Genomic DNA, 18594 nt, shown 5'->3' on the forward strand with positions numbered 1-18594 from the left:
TCCTTTTGTTTATTTAGTCCTGCCAGAGGAGGCAGCTTTTTCGCTAGCATTCATTTCTTGTGCCATCTTGTGGCCTGATATCTGGATTTTGGCAGTTTTCCCATTCACACACCCTGACGGGGACGACGTGCATAACTGTGGTCCGTGAATATGTTTGGGCAGATGGTCTTGTTTGTTCCTTGGATTGCAACTAATCGAGGATTGGCTTAGAATACTGGCGTGGGTCAAAATTGTGCGTTCATTTACTTTCTCTACAGCATTGGTGGATCTTCATCTCCTCAGAACACAGCATATCCCAGACTTTGGGAGCCTACATCCTCATCACAGGCAAGCCCCTGCGCCGTCGCAGGTCCTTGCCCCGCCTGACAGCCGCGGATCTCTTGCCCTTGACACCCTCGACTGCCTCCACATCTCTTGTCTGCAGATCTCCTGTCTTCCCATCAGGCAGCACCGCCAGGCCCTGCGTGATGCTCCCAGGTCCAAAGTCAGGCTCACCGCCGAGCGAGCCAAACACATCGCCGATGTAGTTGGAAGGCTTGACGCCGGCCTTGAAGGTGCAGTTCCACTCGCCCAGAACACCCTTGGCGATCTCAACGCCGGCGTAGTAAATATTCTCCACCGCGATCTCGAACCCGTTCTGGTCGTTGATCAGGAGGTGCTCGTAGGCGGTCACGCCGGGCGGGGGCCTGTCGAAGTCGGACCCGGTCCTCATGATGATGATGCGCGAGAAGTCGACGAGGCCCTCGATGGCCATCCGCAGCAGCACCTCGAGCGTGGCGTTGTCCTCCTGCGCGCTCATGCAGTAGTGCCCGGAGCCGTTGGTCCAGAGCGTCGTGGTATTATCAAACGCCTCGGCCAGCAGCGCGCCGGAGTAGTACACGTCGCTGGTGGCGCCGTCGCAGAGGACGACGCTCGGGGGCTGCGTGGCCGCGAGGTGGGCCTCGCCGTTGGCGGCGTAGAGGTCCCGGTACTCGGCCGCGACGGCGCTGTCGCTGAGGTTCGCCCTGGACGCGAGCTTGTACGCGGCCTGGCGGAGGTCCTCGTTGACCTCGAACACCTCGGTGCCATACCAGGTCTCGGGCAGGACGCCGGGGCGCAGGGTGCCGTAGCCCACGTAGCCGGTGGTGAAGTTCTCGGGCATCTCGCGCGCGTCGAACTCGTACTGCAGTGCGACCTGGACGGCGTACCGGGAGAGGGCGACGCCGCCCAGGGTGGACCACTCGGGGCTCACGCCCGCGATGCCGCCAATCATGAAGTAGGTCGAGGTGAGGTCGAATTTGTCGGAGAGCACGACGGCGGTGATGGTCGCGGCTGCGTTGATCTCCGACTCGCCCGTGGTGACTTGGCAGATTTGAAGATCCTCCGTGCAGTGGACGTGAGGGAACAGCATGGAGAGGCCGGGGGTGCTGACATTGACAGCCAGGAGATCGCCAAGCCCGCTGCTGGGAAGCTTCTCATACCAGATGTTTGCCTCTGGTGTGAACTGTATAGTTTAGTTAGCAACAATTCGAAAGGTGTGAGAGAGCAAGAACCGCGGGCGATCATACCATGCTGATGATGAAGAATTTGGGCGCTATGGGTGCCTCGCGAGCTGCCAGGTTCGTCAGGGGGCGCTTGAGGGTAGCTGCGGCCACTTGGCTGACGGCGAGCAGCGCCGAGGCTGCTGTGGAGAGGAAGCGCATCTTCAAGACCGTTGAGCTCCTTGAGTGAGATGAAAGATGCTCAATGCGGGACCGAAGCGGCTCGACGACTACCTAGTGTCGAAGAAAAGCAGTGACAAGGGAGAGGATATGTAGAGGGGCTCCATTAATCTTTTATATACATACTGTCGTGCAGGAACGAAGACTTCACTTTATAGAGCCAATGAGTGAATAAGTTCCCTATCAGTAGACCCAGACTCCACCTCGTTGCATTAAGCACAAGAGGGATTGAATGTGAAATTCTCATTAACATCCACTTGGTGTGAATGATTATGGGGGGCCCACTCTTGAAGGGCCGGCACGCTGAGCTGTATGCATCGTACTGCAAGGGGAGACATCGAAGGTCATGAGGACTCACTTCAAGCCACGAACCGTGCCAGCAAGCCGCGAGCGAGAACCGAGCCGAGTCACCTCCAGTTCGGTGATCCGATGGGACTCCACCATTGCCCGCGGCCCTTATCAGCCAGCCCGAGCATCGGAAGGGCGAGAGAGGCCAGGCGAGAAAGTGGCATCGCCAGTCGGGTCGGTGACGTCGGGCCCAAAGACTTCGGGGGTGAATTCGAGTGGAGAGATAAGGGAAGCATTGTAGTCCTGTGATGTGACTGCTGAGCAACGAGAACTGCTACCTTGAGTCATGTCATCAAATCGCTGAATTGGGCCTCAGAGCCTGCAGGTCTCGTTGCCGATCTTTTTGTGGCGTCCCAGTTGGTCAAATTTGGTGCCGGCGAGGTGACACAACATCTTGATTGAGATGCTGTTCCAGCTGAGGGCAGTCGTCATGGTTGCCAAGGGCGGCGCTGGCCGATAGCTGATGACGAGTCCCCGGCATTGCAAGAAGCCAGCCTGGTGTGTGTTGATTGCACTTTGGCTGGCTGACCACCGCCATGGCGTGAGCGGTGTGAGCATCCATAATACTGGAAGCGTAGATAACGGACGATGCCGGCAAACTTTTCTCTCGGACTCCAGAAATCTTCGGGCCGAGACCAAGCTTTGTGGAGCCTCCTCGGGGCCCTCCTGGGAGCAGTCTTGAACCATTTCTTGAGTGACTCGGGCGGAAGTTGGTGAGGCCCCCCAACGATCTGCTCGTAGTGGCGTTGCACGATGTTCGATGTTCTGATGTGCGTTAGAATCGCAACTTGATCATCATTCAGTAGAGCTGTTTTCCGATACCTGCAAGGTGTTGCTTCCGACTCCTGCAGGCAAGTCGGCAGGGTTGCTGGGCCGGACATCGCATGCAAGGTACGCGAGACTGTCTCCACACGGCAACTGCATGGGGCCCGGGCGCCACCAACGAATTGTGGTTCATCTCGTTTTCGTGATATTGACTTGCGAACCTCCTTCCGTCAAAGACTGAGCCGTCGAGTCGCACAGAAGTGAGGGGGCTGGATCTCAGGTTGCCCTGGGTTCCTGACGTGCGTCCAAGACATCATCTCCGAAAGACGATAGGCTCGCCTGATATTGACAGCTCCAGATTGCCTGTCGTGCTGATCGACGCGCATCTGAGTCGCCCTGAGGGGTTCCAGATGTGGTTTACAGGAGATGCTTCTAATAAATTATGATAATATGCGTCGTTCAAGTCCCGAGATCAGTTACCAAGGCCAAGGAAGGTAAGTGGGTTGCACGTGCAATTATGTCAACCTCTAGAGCTTGGATTTGACTTTGAGAGATGAGATCAAAGGCGTTGGATTTGGGTGAACTGGTCTGCACAAGGCCCCTCCGAACAGGGTGAGACCCAGCACAGCACATTCTTTGGGCACGTGGGAGGGTGGCATTCGGAAAGCGAACTCTGATGCAGCACACTTGAATCGTCAAATCAACGTCACAGAACTCCAATGTTATGCTTACATTTGCCTTGGAGCGTAGAACGATGCTGTACCGCCGCCATTCTCGTCAATTCCGACCGGCAGCTACTGCCATCCGATATGTACACCTAAACAGCCGGCCCAGCACCGATGAACAGTTTGTACGACCTGAAGGGACCCTTCCTGTTGTCTGAACTATTGTACTGCCTCGATGGGCCCAGCTCCAGTTGGTTTGTGCAGAAGTACAGATACCCATTCAGGATCGCAGCACTGTCTGCATGCTGAATCAGTCCGTTTCTCACCAACGTCTTGACGTAGTAATTCTCCGCTGCGACAGGACCCGACCCACCAGCAGGGACGCCGTTTACCTCCTCAGTGATCCTTGACTGGTCCGTCTGCACGTAGTAGATGGCGTTTTGCTCGCTGGCCAAAAGGAAGACTCGGCCCTGGTCGTCCGCCGTGAACCCAGCTTGCTCGGAGGCGAGCTGGCCTGGGTCCTGAACCGCCGCAAGTACCTCGTCGTCCGTGGCGTCGAAGTTCTGCAAGGTCTCCTGGGAAACATAGTAGAACCGCCGGGAAGACAGAACGCCCCAGTAAATATGCCCGCCCTGGAGGGCTATGCCATCCGACGAGGTGGTGCAGAATGACTTTGCCGTCCCGTTCCAGCAGTAGATCGGCTCGCCGTTGTACGAGCCTACGTATCCGGGGTCTGCCATCACAACAGCCTGCCCTGCCAACCTCTTCACAACGCCGCCCGTGGCGAGATCAACGGCCAGGATTCCACCCTTCACTGACGCATCCGTGAGGAAAGCGAAGCCACCGGTTCCGGCAGTGTTGTTGATGCGCAAGTCGTTGAGATTCGTCCCGCTCGATAAGATGTCATCCGGGAACAAATATGTGCTGACCAGTTCCTTCGTAGTTGAATCAAACTGCATGATCTTCGCGCCTCCTGCGACTGCAGGTGCGGTCGTCTTGTACGGAATGCCACTGTCGAGGACCCACAGCTGCCCATGGGCATCCAGTACCAGGTTCTGCACGTTGATGAAGCATTCCGACACGTTCTGGCCCGGTTGGCAGTTTTGGATCTCAGCTGACGGCCATGGCTCCTCATCGGCGAAACTGGTTGCTATTGTCACCGCGTTGGTTGCGTTTTCAAAGTTGCGCGGATAGGTCAGGTAGATATTCTCTTCAAGGTCGACTGCCAGACCCGTTGGTGCGTGCGTGCTCTCATGAACCGCCTCGAGAGCACCGCCGATGATTTTGAAGTCTTGTACGCAGACGCCATTGGTGGTGTTTGAACTCGACAAGGCTGGGTCGGGGCAGACGGTGGGGAATGTCGCCGTGGCATGACCCGCGAGAGAGAGTAGAACGAGGACGAATAAGTTTGGTGAAAGCATGATTGCCCAATCGATGTGCCAGAATCCTTACATCCGCTGCGTCTCACTTCGCCACGGACGATGCACGGCTTGAAAGTTCAGAGACGCGATACGGCTCAAGTATGATCTCGTGCCTATGAGGACTTGGTTCTAATTATGATTGCGCACACCAACTCTTTCTGCAGTGGTGTCTTGCAGAAAGGGGCACGAGCGAATTGAGCGAGGAGCTGGTGAGATCTTGTGCGGCTAGAAACAAAAATAACGCCGTCTCTTCACAGATACCGTGTTCGAGGAAGCCGGGGCACGTTCGCCCGTTCCTCGGGGAAGTGACGACTTTATTATCCCCCCAGGACGATCGCGCCGTCGTAGTGTAACAATGCAATTTAGGCCCTTGCTATTATGATGTCCACGATCCTTAGTAATCTCCCCGCACCTACACGTGCATGATGTCAAGCGTTGCGCGCAGCGTCGCAGCCGGCACATCGCGAGGTAATGTTTTGGGCCTCCAGAATTTTAAGAGATGAATATCTATCGCTCTCTGGCATTATGTTGGAAAACTATAAGAAAAGTCTTGATGGCAGCCAACGATGCATCGACGTGGGAAAAGGAAGGCGCTCCCGGGAGCTTCCGATCGAGTAGACCAAACTCAAAAACGGGGATCATGTGAAGCGTCAATTGAGCCGGACCTGTCTTTGAAGTGAATTTGAGAAGTCGATAAGTCTCCAATACATATTTTGGTCGGTAGATATTTCATATGTCTGCTGGTTGCTAGCAGATCTCCTGGTAGCTGCCCCTTGGTTCTTCGCGAACATCAGGATAGAACCATTGGAGGGACAGGTAAGACCCCAGGCTGTCAAGGTGTATATCAATGGCATTGAAGAAATATGATAGTGGCAGAAGCCATCTGGTGTTCCTCAAGAAAAGTCTTCGAGTATAAACCAGACGGTGTTGACGAGACTGCATCTTCCAAGAGTTTTTACTCATTCGCAGCATATGCGCCTGCGACACGGTCAGGCCAACCTGTAGACTCCCAACTGTACCTACTCCCTGTGGATAAATTGCATCACTCAGACGTACTCCCTTGACCTGAATCATCATCACCCAGCAAATATCGGCGGTAGCGGCCCTTAGACAGATCCGAATGAGTGAACACGTGGGGGCTAAAGTGGTGTAGTTCTACAGTTTCAGCTAACTAAGGTGCTACAAAAGAAAACCCTACTGTGCCTCAATAAAAGGTTCAAAGCTAACTTTGGTCTCTGAGCCGCGAATCGTACTAGGAAATTGTTCCCAAATGATAATCATACTATTTCTGGCATGTAGCTGCACTTGTAGCACCGTCACTGTGCGAACTTTGACAGCGAGTACTGCTGACGTAGGAATAGTACTTCTTGCAGAATCACCTTCGGCGAAAGTGTTCCCATCCAGATACGTAACATCAGCCAGATGTCGTACAGACAAGATATCAGTCCACGGACTCGGCTATTCTGTGGTCTGCTTCCAGCATTATCTCTTCCACGTCCACCACAACCTCTCCACCATCGTCTGACTCTGGGTTAAGTGGCGGCACCATCGCTGGCATTATTGTCGGCGTGATGGTAGAACTCGTGCTTATCATCGGGGCCTGCATCTACATATTCGTGTCCAGGCGATAGAAAGCAAGCATCGCGCAGGACGGTCAGATACAGAGCTTAGACCAGACTGACCGCGAATCATCCACACACCCCGACGCCACTGCCTTTCAGGCATCCCAACAATTCGTCAAGCCTGAGCTTCCAGGCAGCACTCCAGCCAATACCACCCTTGAGAAGCCTGAGCTGGTCGGCAGGCAAGTTTGTGATAACACCCTACCGTTAACCTGGCAGAATACCTCGGCGGTTGCAAGAGATGCTGAACTCCCTTCGTTTCGAGACCCTGCAGAACTTGAGCACATATCCAAACCTGCTGAGATTCGCCGATAGATACAGGGACCCCTCATATGAAGAGACCTGTTGTGGGGTCAATCACGTGGGTTCCAAGATCGTCCTACCTGGAATGGTCGGGAATCTGGTTGCTGCGCCGGGACTAGAGTGACCAAGAAGTCAATTGGCTGGATACAAACGGCCTTGAATTGTTCTGTTTCTCATTGGCTTTGGTTGCTACGAGCTGATCTCGGCTCTGTTGTGGACTTGCTCGCATCGGTGAACAACGAGTAACTGTCCCAATCCAAGAGACATATTGAGTCACCGGTGATCCAAGGCTAATTGCGTTCCATCATGTGCAGGTGGGTGATGCTCCGGAATCTAGCCCCTGCCATACCACAGGGCTGTCAGTTCTGCGCCAGTTCGTCGTTCATTTTGTCAACTGGTCCTACTGCAGATTTCAGCGACGCCAAGAAGCAGAGGACCAGCACACCGGACCGGGTCCAGACGCAGTTCAATTTAACTTGCGCTTCAGGTCGTATTGGATTTATCCGGGCCGCCCAAAGACCCTGAAAGTCGAGTTCTGGTCTGCTCGACGGCCAAGCGCTTTTAAGCGCTTCTATGCTAGCCCGGCGTGCTTTAATATATCAAACAACCGCGATGCTACCCTCCAGGTCTGGACCCTCGGAGTCGAACCCAGAAAATGGGTAAGAACCATTACTATTAAAAGATTTAGCCTCTTGAACTCGCAGTAGTGCTGCACTTTAAACCTGATAGACAGAGCCCCCAGAGCGATGTTATATTGCACGATGGCGTCCCCGCAGCACTGATTCGGAAACTAGCCATCACAGGACCAATCTGCTCTATATTGGACCTTCAGCTTGCTACCCACGGACGGACTTCCATCTGTTCACTTTAGTTTTGGGCGACCTAGATGCTCTTGGCGTCTCGATAGGCACTGGAGTCTGGTCTCCGGAAGCTGCCGTGACCTCAATTGATGCTAGGATCATGGTGTGGGCGGCGTGTTATCGTACGAGAAGCCACTAATGAGAGGCAGCGTTGCAATACTCACCGCTGTCGTGCTTGAAGTAGGGGTCCAGACACATGACTTCATCAATCTAGACCTACAAAGCTCAGTCCCCCACGGGGAAGTGGGTATAAATGTGCCATATCCATCCGCCTGTCCATGATGGGGAATGATCTTCCTACAGCGTAGTAACTTTGTTCATCTATGACCCAATAATACTGCTGATCGGCGTTTCTCTACGAACAACTACTACGATAACCATGAAGTTCCTTCCACTCCTGCTTGTCCCAGCCCTTGTGGCGGCCCAGGACATCACCATTGCCAATGTACAATACTCTGGCAATGGATGCCCCCAGGGAACTGTCTCAACGTCGATCTCCAGTGATAAGACCGCAAGTCTCTCCAGTCCTTTCCAAAGCCTCCATGATCCAAGACATAGCTGACCAACTCAGGTCGTCACACTCGGCTTCGACGGTTTCCAAACATATATTGGACCCGGAACCTCTGTCAAAGACCGGACGAAGAATTGCGTAAGTTGATTCGCTTCTTCCATATGAAAACTCTTTGGTGTTCCCGTGGGATTCCCAGTGTCTCTTTCTTCGTGCCACCTCTATGCAGAGCAAGATTTGCCCTGTATAGCACAATACTTCAACGAAAGAAGACTGCAGCCTCATAAAAAAAAAGGGCCAATATATCCACCGATCATCAGAGGCAATAACAACAGCCGCATTTCGAGTATATCTTGTACCAATGACAAGTCACTGACAAGACAACTAGCAAATCCACCTGACGCTCAGCTACCCAGCCGGCTACTCCTTCGCAGTCATCGACAGCACCTACCACGGGTACGCCCAGCTCGAGGCCGGGGTCACGGGCACCTTCTTCAGCCAGTACTACTTCAGCTCGGACGCCTCCAAGACCTGCACCACGCAGTCCTCCATCACCGGCGGCGGCATCTGGGCGGACGGCCAGGTCTACACCAAGGAGGACGTGGTCCCCTCGCCCAACTACGTCAAGTCCAAGTGCGGGACGACCGAGATCCTCAACGTCAACAACCGCGTCGCGCTGAGCTCGACGAACACCAATGCCTTTGGCCAGCTCACTGACGACGACGCCACCGTCGACGTGAGCCAGCAGGTCCATATCAAATGGTTTACTTGCTGAGGGACTCTCACCTGGCGGTTATGCTTTGGGGGCTCGTGCTGCAGCCACGGGGTCTTGGGACATGATCTTGGAGTGGAGATCCCCTGGGGCTCGGTGACCTGTGATCTTTCTTGGGTACACTTCATTCAGCATTGGATGTTGGTGTGCAAGCATTTTGTGTTCATATTTGACCTTTTTGACCAGTCAATAATACCATTCAAAGCTTCGAGTGTGATTCCTGGGAGTTTAGAGCTCCTATGCGAATGTATGATAAATGTGCCGCACACAACCAGGCTGAGAGCTCTCGTCTCAATAGGTTGCATCTCAGTCCGCCTTGGTCCGAGAGTCCCACTTTTCACGAACATCTACTACATGTGCTTGGTGAGCTCTTAAAAGCAACAGGCACAAAACCGCTCGTTCTTAGTTCTGTTTATAGCCTACACATCAGCTTATTAAAAAGTAGGGTCTCACTGAAGCTTATCCTCATGTCAAATCTCAATTTCTCCGCTCAAACAAACCTGTTTTCATGCCCCCCCCCCCAAACAGACACTGCCACCTCTGCCGGCGAGAATCATTCATGACTCTCTCCACCTTGGCCTTTACAGAAGCATAAGTCTCACGTAGATGAGGTCTAGTGGGTAGGTATCTACAAGGCGATTGTGCTGGGGTAGTGAAGAACCTTTCCAGAGCTGAGCAACAGCCGGCCCTATGGGGCTCCTGTCGATGATTTCAGAACAGTTGGGATCTCAACTCCTTCCCCGAAGGGGGGAAAATTTGGAGGGGATTGGAAAGAGAAGAAACCCTTTACGTTCCTTTGTTACTTCCAATAATTTTCGACCATTGCTTGACCCGGCCACGTCCAAGCCATTTAAACGTCCGGCCTGCATAAACGCAGATCAGCCTCCTCTATGCTGCTTGAGCACTTTGGAGACAGCCGTAAAATTCAATGGGTACCCAAATATTCGTGAGGTCCAGGGGCTGTCCGAACTTCGGGGGTCCTCTTATCGCCCTCGCTTCTGTTGATTCATTGGACTGTAAGTCGATGTCTTTTTGGATATAGCGATCTGCAATCGATCTCCGCCTCGAGACATTCCGAGTATCTTGCCAGGGCTCCTTGCAATTCCGCGTGTACGTTGAATTCTTCCACCAGAGACGTGAGTCAATTGAGCAGCGGTATGTCAGGGGATAGAAAAGTCCTCTGACCGGACAGGCCGGACCATTGACATCCGTCTCTTGCTGGAGACGGCGGATCTGAGAGGTCAGGTTGGCAGAAACTTTGGGGAGAGGGGGTCAGCGATGATAGGGCCTGACAGACTCCACTGGCTGGATCATGCTTGACAGGCCGTTTCTGACGAGACGATCTTTGGCTCACGAGACGTCCAAACTTTTGCTGATGAAGACATCTGGAATCGAGCCCCCTTCTACGCCCTCTCTACCATGTCAACTCTAGGCCTACGAGGTCTTCCCGAATTTTGACGACGAGCTACTGCCGTCACCATTTTGGGAATAGTCTCTTAGGATTTATGGGGTTAAAGTTGGGGGCATTTCACAGGAAAGCATTGTGCTGAGAAGATCATCGTGCATATGATCGCGATGTAGGAAGAGTATGCTCGAGTGCCCGTTTAATACAAATCAGCATCTAGAATCATGACCCTGTTTCACAATTCTATGTAAGCTGACCGCACAAAGGGAACTCGAATCACAAGATACTGTAAATAGCGGAGTATCAGAAATAGACGAAGAATATGCAGATCTTCGAGAATGAAAGTACCAGACACCACACCTTCTCGTCCGGTCGGCACGCGCCGGGCATGTGGTCAACGCAATGGCATACGCAGAGCAGAGGATGCCAAGGCTCTTGGCGGTGCTACTGTCAGGGGCGACATGGGCAGGTTGGGCCTGCAATCAATGCATGTCGATCGCTCGGGAGAGGCTCCACTGATGTACCCGCGCCAAAGCTTGTGTGGACATTGCTTGCTGAGTCTCTGCATGCACCGTAAACTATAATCTGAGAGTTGTGGACGACGAGGACGACTTCGTTCCCCAAACCGATAATTACACCCACCAAGTAATACTAACTTAGGGATGCCATCGATACCGACCTAGCCGATTAATAGTCCAAGATCCCCAGTGTCACTGTGGGTCCGCTGTCGCCATCTGATCCCCACAAGCCGGTGGAGATACTTCCGATTGGAAAAAGTTGCTGTGTCGAGTCTCAAGAGGCAGGCTGTGCCGATCAGCATGCCGGTTTCCAAAAGCGCGCCAGTGCCCATAATGGAATAGTCACGGCACTGGTGGAATATCTCAGGCCATTCTTACAGCCCTGCGACTCTCCGAGATCACGTCCCCGCCAGCACACAAACGGATCCGGTCCTTCGGGCAGGGGGCCGCCGACGCCGACGCGTGGGGTAAACAGTCCTGAGCCCACAAACCAACCCACTTGGGCTTCGCAAACGTGCAGGCATCTTGACAGAGGAATGAGGCGGAAACCTGTTGATTTCAAGGGGAGGTTGTGAACGTACCCAGTATTTCAATCTATATTTCCATTGCTTGCTCCAGCAAGTTCATCTAGAACCGCGCTTCTCCTAATCCATCGTCTCGGTGAGCCACCGTTAACGGTGAGCCCCTGAGGCACTTTGTAGACGCAGCAGTAGCATAGGCAAATGTCAACGGAAAACTATCACGATGGCCCTGCTGCCAGACAGCTGGCGCACGGTCTTCTCGTCGCCAAACGTGGTACCGTTGTGATAGGTCGCGAAGCGCATGGTAGGCGAGGTAGTTCCCGGCTGCAAGGCTCCAGTGTCACGCCTTGAAAGGCCTCGGTAGAGGAGCCCCCACTGTATACGTAACGATCCTGCCCTTCGAAGTCTCCCGACGCCAAGGTGGTTTCCATCCGATCAGGGGTTGAAGGCGGTAGACCAAACACCAACACCGCGGTTTTGTGGGGACATGCAGACCCATCCACACAATGTTTCCATGCAAGGCCCTCCTTCTGTTTCAATCCATGTTGAATTGATGGGGGTGGCGGCGGAGGCAGATCCCACAGGATCTTACATATATGGCTTGCCCAGCTGCACTCCGGAAAGATCGTCTCTGATTATCATTCATCACGCCTCGCAGGTTTCCGAGTAACTTCTTCGTCGTTGTTGCAGCCGTTCTTTTCCCGGGTCTCCCAATACACTCTTTTCTCACACTCACTCCACACCATCACCAAGATGCACTCCGCACCCATCGTTGCCGCCGGCTTCGCGGCTCTGGCGCAGGCCGCCTCACCAACCGTCTCCGGAACCCCTGAGGGCTTCGCTGCCTCGGTCACCGGTGGTGGTGATGCCGCCGCGGTCACACCTACCTCGACTGACGAGCTGTAAGTGTTGTGTGAAACGACATTGACGTGCTGCAAATTACATTGTGCTGATTATACAACCAGTGTCTCCTACCTCACCGACTCCGAGGCTCGCGTCATCGTGCTGACCCAGACCTTCGACTTCACCGGAACCGAGGGCACGGCAACCGAGTCCGGATGTGCTCCCTGGGGAACTGGCTCCGCTTGTCAGCAGGCCATCAACAAGGACGACTGGTGCACCAACTACCAGCCCGACGCGCCCACCGTCGAGGTCACCTACGACAAGGCCGGTCTGACCCCCATCGAGGTCGCCTCGGACAAGACAATCCTCGGCTCTGGCACCTCCGGAGTCATCAAGGGCAAGGGTCTCCGCATGGCCAACGGCGTGCAGAACGTCATCATCCAGAACATCCGCATCACCGAGCTGAACCCTCAGTACGTCTGGGGAGGTGACGCCATCACGCTGGCCGGCACCGACCTGATCTGGATCGACCACGTCACCACCGACAAGATCGCCCGCCAGCACATCGTCCTGGGCGAGGATGCCTCCGGCCGCGTGAGCATCACCAACAGCAACATCGACGGCGAGAGCGAGTGGTCCGCCACCTGCGACGGATACCACTACTGGAACATGTACTTCACCGGCTCCAACGACCAGATCACCTTCAAAAACAACTACGTCCACCACTTCTCCGGCCGTGCCCCCAAGCTCGGAGGCAGCACCGTCCTGCACGCCGTCAACAACTACGTGAGTCCATTAACCCTTTCACCCCCACCTGACACGCCCAAGCACAAAAGCTAACAGCTTCCTTCTCCTCCAGTGGCACGAGTCCAGCGGCCACGGCTTCGAGATCGGCGAGGGCGCCTACGTCCTGGCCGAGGGCAACGTCTTCGGCGACGTCTCCGCCATCTACGAGGACGGCGACGCCACCACCGCCTACGTCGTCAACGACCCCTCCATGGAGTCCGCCTGCTCCAGCGCCCTAGGCCGCAACTGCGTCTCCAACAGCTACGACAACTCGGGCACCTTCGTCATGACCGACAGCTCCGTCCTCGACAAGTTCAGCGGCGCCGACGGCATCGCCGAGGCCGGCGCCGTGGCCGACGTCGCCGGCCTGTCCAGCTCTGCTGGTTACGGTACCCTGTAAAGATGTTGCAACTCAAGCTTCTTCGCAAGGAAACTGTGATGTGTGGTTGCTCGCGGGAATCATGCGAGGGCCTCTTGGAGGCGGGGAGTTAAGCTTCGAAAGTACATAGCATTTTACCTCTGACATATAAATCATACGAGGACATAGCAAATTTGGCTGCTTCAACTTAACTTGCCTTGACACCTTTCACTGAATTTCTTTGTAACGAAACACGCTGTCCTGGACAAGCCAGGCGCAATGTGAGCGGCCCAGCTGACTCGACTTGGCTTGAATAATACACTGCAGTGGTCCTAGTTCAACATTACAGTTGTGAAAACAATTGTGCCACTACCGATGCACTCATGATTTGTTGAGAACCTGGTTTTTCTGCGTATATCATTTCAGAAACTTTGATCGTGACATGGTGTCCAGGTTACTCACATGTCTCCTGTCCAGGGTGATGATTTGGTTCAACTTTCGTGGATGGATTTCCCCCCTTGATCATTCGTCTTGCACTCCAAGTAGCTCCCTAGTCCTGGAAGCAGGTCATTGCACTGAGTCATCGTTTGGTACTAATTATTTGGGTTGATACGACAACTAACAAATTTAAGTGTTATGACATAACTTCCTGTAGAATAACTTCCTATAAGTCTCAGGCCCGCCTTCTCGCCGAGCTGGGAACCTCACCGTATGAAAACTTGTTGTCTCCAATGTCCCCCCATAGTCTTCTGCGCTGTCCGTGAAGCACTCCGTTGCGTCCACACGCTCAAGAACAAGAACAAGAGTCGTTTCAATTCCTTGGCATCAGTGTGTTGACTGCTGCCCCGAAAGCATGACCTGACTCGGATTTGGATGTGCAGTCGATTGCTTTAGGCATCCATGGAAAGTTTATCTGAAAATGATCGCCAAAGATCTACCGGGAGCTGGCGACCCCTGCTCTAAGTGCGCTTGGACCAGGTGGGCTCAGAACGGCTTCGAAGGCACACATCAGCCTTGACACTTGCCATTCTCGCTCGCGTGATCTTTGAATATCATCTGATACTCGCAATATCGTACAGTCCTGATAATTCTCACACTTCAATCCCTCTGGTCAGCTTACAGCAGAAAATGCGACTGACGCTTCAAACCACCACATGCGGCGGCGTCTCCTGAACGCACCTTTGTCACACCTCAGCCTCGCAAGGCTGCCTTTTGCCCCACTACAATCAATCACTCGAACCTGTCCACTGCCAGCCCAAACGCGGTGTAGCGAGGTTAGGAGGCTCAATTGCAACGTCTCTCGCCGTCGGCGAACAACATTCGGAAAGCCCACGCGTCACATTCATCTGGACGCGTCCCACACGTCTCGGACGGGGTTTCCCAGTGAGCCCTGAACAATACTTTGGAAGCTAGAGCGACTAACCTTGCTAGAGACCAGAGGTTTGCGCTTCTGATCATTGCACCATGCTTCCAAGTCCAGCCGATTCTGTACATCGACAGCCTTCCAATCCCCCAGAACTATGACTTCGAGTCAAATCAAGTGAAGAAGAATGGATCAACTCACAGAGAAAACGATTTGGCGGAACCGCGCCGAAAAGAAGACCAAAGCACTGACCAGTGTCGAAGAACGACTTCATCACTCTCGACGATCAAACCTGGCCAAAGAGACAATCAAGCACATTGGCCTGCATACCAAGCTTGCTCAAGAGCGCTACTCTGACACGTTTGCCGACGCAGCCTGGGACGAGACAGAAAGGGCTTTCGTCGCCGCTGAAAAAAGACGCAAAAGAATTGCGCAGCGGCGCAGACGACGCGAAAAGGCCCTCTCAGCCGTCGTTGAAGAGATTCACAAGGCTCGGGAGGAAGCTTCAAGAGGGACAGACGCAGAAAAGATCGCTTGCCTTCGCCGGCTCGAGCGCGCTAGTAGAAAGAGGAGGGTCATAATGCTCAAGCTCCGATCCTCCGCCGTTATGAATCCGGAGCCTGCCTCAAAACGCCCAAAAGCTGGGTCTGCATCATTGCCAAAGACTCGTTCGGGAGACAAGGTGCCTCAAACTGCAGAGTCAGGGTCCCACTTGCTGACCACAAAGCACATCGCTTACAGCAACGACAGAGTTCGGAATCAAAGTTATCCAGGGTTCTCTGATGCAAGTACAGGGGTAAAGTCAGTAGTCACAACTGCCTCGAGCTCAAAAGTGAGGCGAGAATCAGCTCCATTGCCATTATGTCCGCCGAGTCTTATCGATTCTGTCGGCAGCTTACAAGCGTTGGCACAATGGTATGACCCACCTCTGTCAGCAGCTCAAGTTGAATACGTTAGAAAGAGCATGATACCACCAAGAGATCATCTGAACATGGACCCAGGCCGGCTTGACAAAGTCATGTGTGATGACCTCTCAGCGGCTTTGAAGTCAATGTGCCAGGCCTTCGACCGATCCATCAAATTTACTGCCCAGCCTGCAGAACAACTCAAGCCAGGATTTTCAGAACCACAAGGCGAGACCATGCCCAGGAACAAGAATGTTTTGGGGTCAGCCAAAGAAGATGTGCTTGGCATCATCTCGCTCGAGGGAAACAAAGGGTTTGTTGACGTTGGAAAGGAGGACAGAAGTGGCTTGCATCTTCGGGCGCAGCCTGCCATCTCTATGAGCCATCTTCCTCTGCGAGCAAGAGCAAGCCACTCTGACAACAGTTTCCTCTCAAAAAGATCAAAAGATCTTGGGAACGTCAAGACTAAGAGAAGGACAAAATCTGCACCAGGATTTCTTAACATCCGCTCCGCTCGTTTCGGACGTATGGCTGGAGGCTCAATAGATATGTCTCATTTTCCACAGCGCAGGTTTTCCACACCCAAATCAGTACAGAATGAATCAGCCTCTAGGGATGGAGACACCAGAGCTCAATCCGTTCACTCACTGTCCAGGAAGAAATTAAGATCGATCAATGAGTATCCGGGACCGAGATATTCACAGCGACTTTTCCAGCTACGAAAGAAGGCATCAAATCGGCCGAAGGTTGATGAACCACTTGAGCATCGTGCGAGTAAGAAAAGAAAAGGGGTCCACAAATCAGAACGTCTTACCTCTGGACGGCTGCACCCTCCCACGGACCACACCACACGCACGGAGAAGTTGACCGTGGAAGTTCCTGCTGATACTGATATGGCAACCGATCTCCGGACGTACCGCCAGTGGCCAGGTCAGTAAGAATCTGACCCACTCGCAAAACATGATCTAATCACTTTTTACAGACGATTCAGGGACCTTGAAGAAGTCCCAGGGCTGTCTCCTCCCTGCCAATTATCAATTCTCAGGCATTCCGGAGTTCGAGTGGATTTGCCCCGTGCGGTCCTGCCGGATGTGTTTTGAGAGTCAAAACAAGCTCGGTTTCCATTTCGTTGTACGTTACTCTGCACAGCCCGGCGTTGTGATCGTTGAAAAATTGACTAATCCATCCCAGTCATCGCACCATTCTTGTCTGTTCAACGACAACTGTGATGGCACGTTCACAATACTTGGGAAGTACACCCAATACCAGACTGGGAACCACCGGCCTGCTCTGGTCAAGTCCAAGGATCCTTTGCCCAAGCATGCGTCGCCAATGATGGAGCCCCGACTTCCAGCGACACGAATTACTGTCCATCAGCGGAAGCTTTTTGCGGCAAGCCAGCAGAAGGCGCTCTCGCGTACTGCGCCAGACTCTCACAAAGAGAAGACAGTTGACGAGATGATGCTCGACACAAGTTTGTTGTCTCTATCCTCAGCGGGTACTTCACGTATGCCCTCAATCTCGGGTGCCGAGCACAGTCCACCTGAGCCCGAGGCGTCCTCCGGTAATGATTTGAGCCCATATCATGGAGCGGGGTCAGAGGGAGAAGGCTCGGATCACAACCCAGGACCTGTTAACGCCGGACAGAAAGAAGCGTCCAGTCCGCCTCGCGACGCGACACAAGCAAACTGGCGACTGCTGAGAAAGTTCCTCACTGGCAGACAGTTCTATCCACCCAAGAGAGGCCACTTTGCTAGTCTTCTCTCAACTCCGCGCAGCCGGGACATTGTCACGAGGCCAGGAGTGAGACTCATCGCCGACCAACCCAAGAAGGTCCGTTTGCTCATGGTCCACATGACCGGCGAGGAACCTTCCGTGCCATGCGATTCATGTGCATCGGGACGCGGCCCTTTCAAGAACTGTGTCACGATCAGTAAGAAAGCAGCAGGTGAGACCACGAATGGAATCATCTGTTGTACGAACTGCGCGAGTAAGAAGGGCCTACACCGCAGTTGCAATGTGGAAGAACTACTTAGCCAGCCACCTGCTGGACGAATTGGCCCCCAACACAAACAACGCAAAAAGGATATCGCTTTTGAAGCGAGAGAGCATGCCAGCCTTGTTGTCAGCTCGCGAAGCACCAAGGTTGACGGGCGCTTTACATTCGCAGTACATGTTCTACCGTTGGACGGCTTACTGGAGCTCGATGCAAAGCCTTCAAGTGTCCGTATTTGTTCGCTCGCATCAGGGAAGGTAATGGTCCAGCTGGAGGGAAACTCGCCATTTTTGATCGGTCCTCACGGGATGTTTAAGCTTATGCCAGCGATGACCGCACAGGTCTTCAATGCCTCGGAAGCCGATGCTGTTCTCCATGTATCCACGCTGAAGGGTTGAGTCGTTGTCTGTCTCACCATTTCAGATCGACTGGCGATGATTGCCTGCAGGCTCCAGGCGATGCGGGGGTTTCTCAAGGAAGCAAGAAAAGTCAGGCCACCGGTTGACGGGGGTACTTGTTCGAAGTTGGATGTTTCGATGTTTCGATGTTTCGATGGTTTTTGATTGTATCGGATGGATGAAATTCCGACGAGGACGTTTTGTTACGAAGGGGGGTTTGAAGGACCTAGGTAGGAACCCAAATCGCCAGGCCGCGTCTAATGCCCATGTTTTCTTTCCCTCAAGTATTGAAAAATTCCACAAATCGGAAACGCCGTTGAGCATTACACAATTAACCGTTTCGAAAACGACTCTCCCCTCTCTTGTACCGTAGTAAGACTTGAAAACCCCTCTGTTAACGTCGCGCCTGCTTATTTGTGAGTACCTAGGTACTGAGGTGGTGCTCAGCTGCGCTTGCTAGTGGGCGCCACGCCAGGTCTCGCTGTGACTCACTAAGAATGCACTACGGTCTCGGCATGCATTGAGTGAGTCCAGCTA

At 53.5% G+C, this 18594-nt stretch overlaps 4 protein-coding genes across 4 annotated transcripts; 2 read left to right on the forward strand and 2 right to left on the reverse strand.

Moving 5' to 3' along the window:
• Positions 1-310: 310 nt before the first annotated feature.
• On the reverse strand, positions 311-1682 carry INS49_002831 (uncharacterized protein; the record flags this gene model as incomplete). The annotated part of the gene is made up of 2 exons (XM_043163632.1): positions 311-1483; positions 1548-1682. The coding sequence occupies 2 exons, from the start codon at positions 1680-1682 to the stop codon at positions 311-313; spliced, it is 1308 nt and encodes a 435-aa protein (XP_043032138.1).
• A 1948-nt stretch (positions 1683-3630) lies between these two features.
• Positions 3631-4899, reverse strand: INS49_002832 (uncharacterized protein; the record flags this gene model as incomplete). The annotated part of the gene is made up of 1 exon (XM_043163633.1): positions 3631-4899. One exon carries the CDS (start codon positions 4897-4899, stop codon positions 3631-3633), a length of 1269 nt encoding a protein of 422 aa, XP_043032139.1.
• Positions 4900-8063: 3164 nt separating this feature from the next.
• Positions 8064-8967, forward strand: INS49_002833 (uncharacterized protein; the record flags this gene model as incomplete). The annotated part of the gene is made up of 3 exons (XM_043163634.1): positions 8064-8129; positions 8256-8333; positions 8581-8967. 3 exons carry the CDS (start codon positions 8064-8066, stop codon positions 8965-8967), a joined length of 531 nt encoding a protein of 176 aa, XP_043032140.1.
• A 3194-nt stretch (positions 8968-12161) lies between these two features.
• On the forward strand, positions 12162-13437 carry INS49_002834 (uncharacterized protein; the record flags this gene model as incomplete). Its single annotated transcript, XM_043163635.1, has 3 exons — positions 12162-12310; positions 12374-13037; positions 13111-13437. The coding sequence occupies 3 exons, from the start codon at positions 12162-12164 to the stop codon at positions 13435-13437; spliced, it is 1140 nt and encodes a 379-aa protein (XP_043032141.1).
• Positions 13438-18594: the final 5157 nt, after the last annotated feature.

Source organism: Diaporthe citri (assembly GCF_014595645.1).
Source record: "Diaporthe citri strain NFHF-8-4 chromosome Unknown scaffold_1, whole genome shotgun sequence".
In the NCBI taxonomy this organism is placed as follows: Eukaryota; Fungi; Ascomycota; class Sordariomycetes; order Diaporthales; family Diaporthaceae; genus Diaporthe; species Diaporthe citri.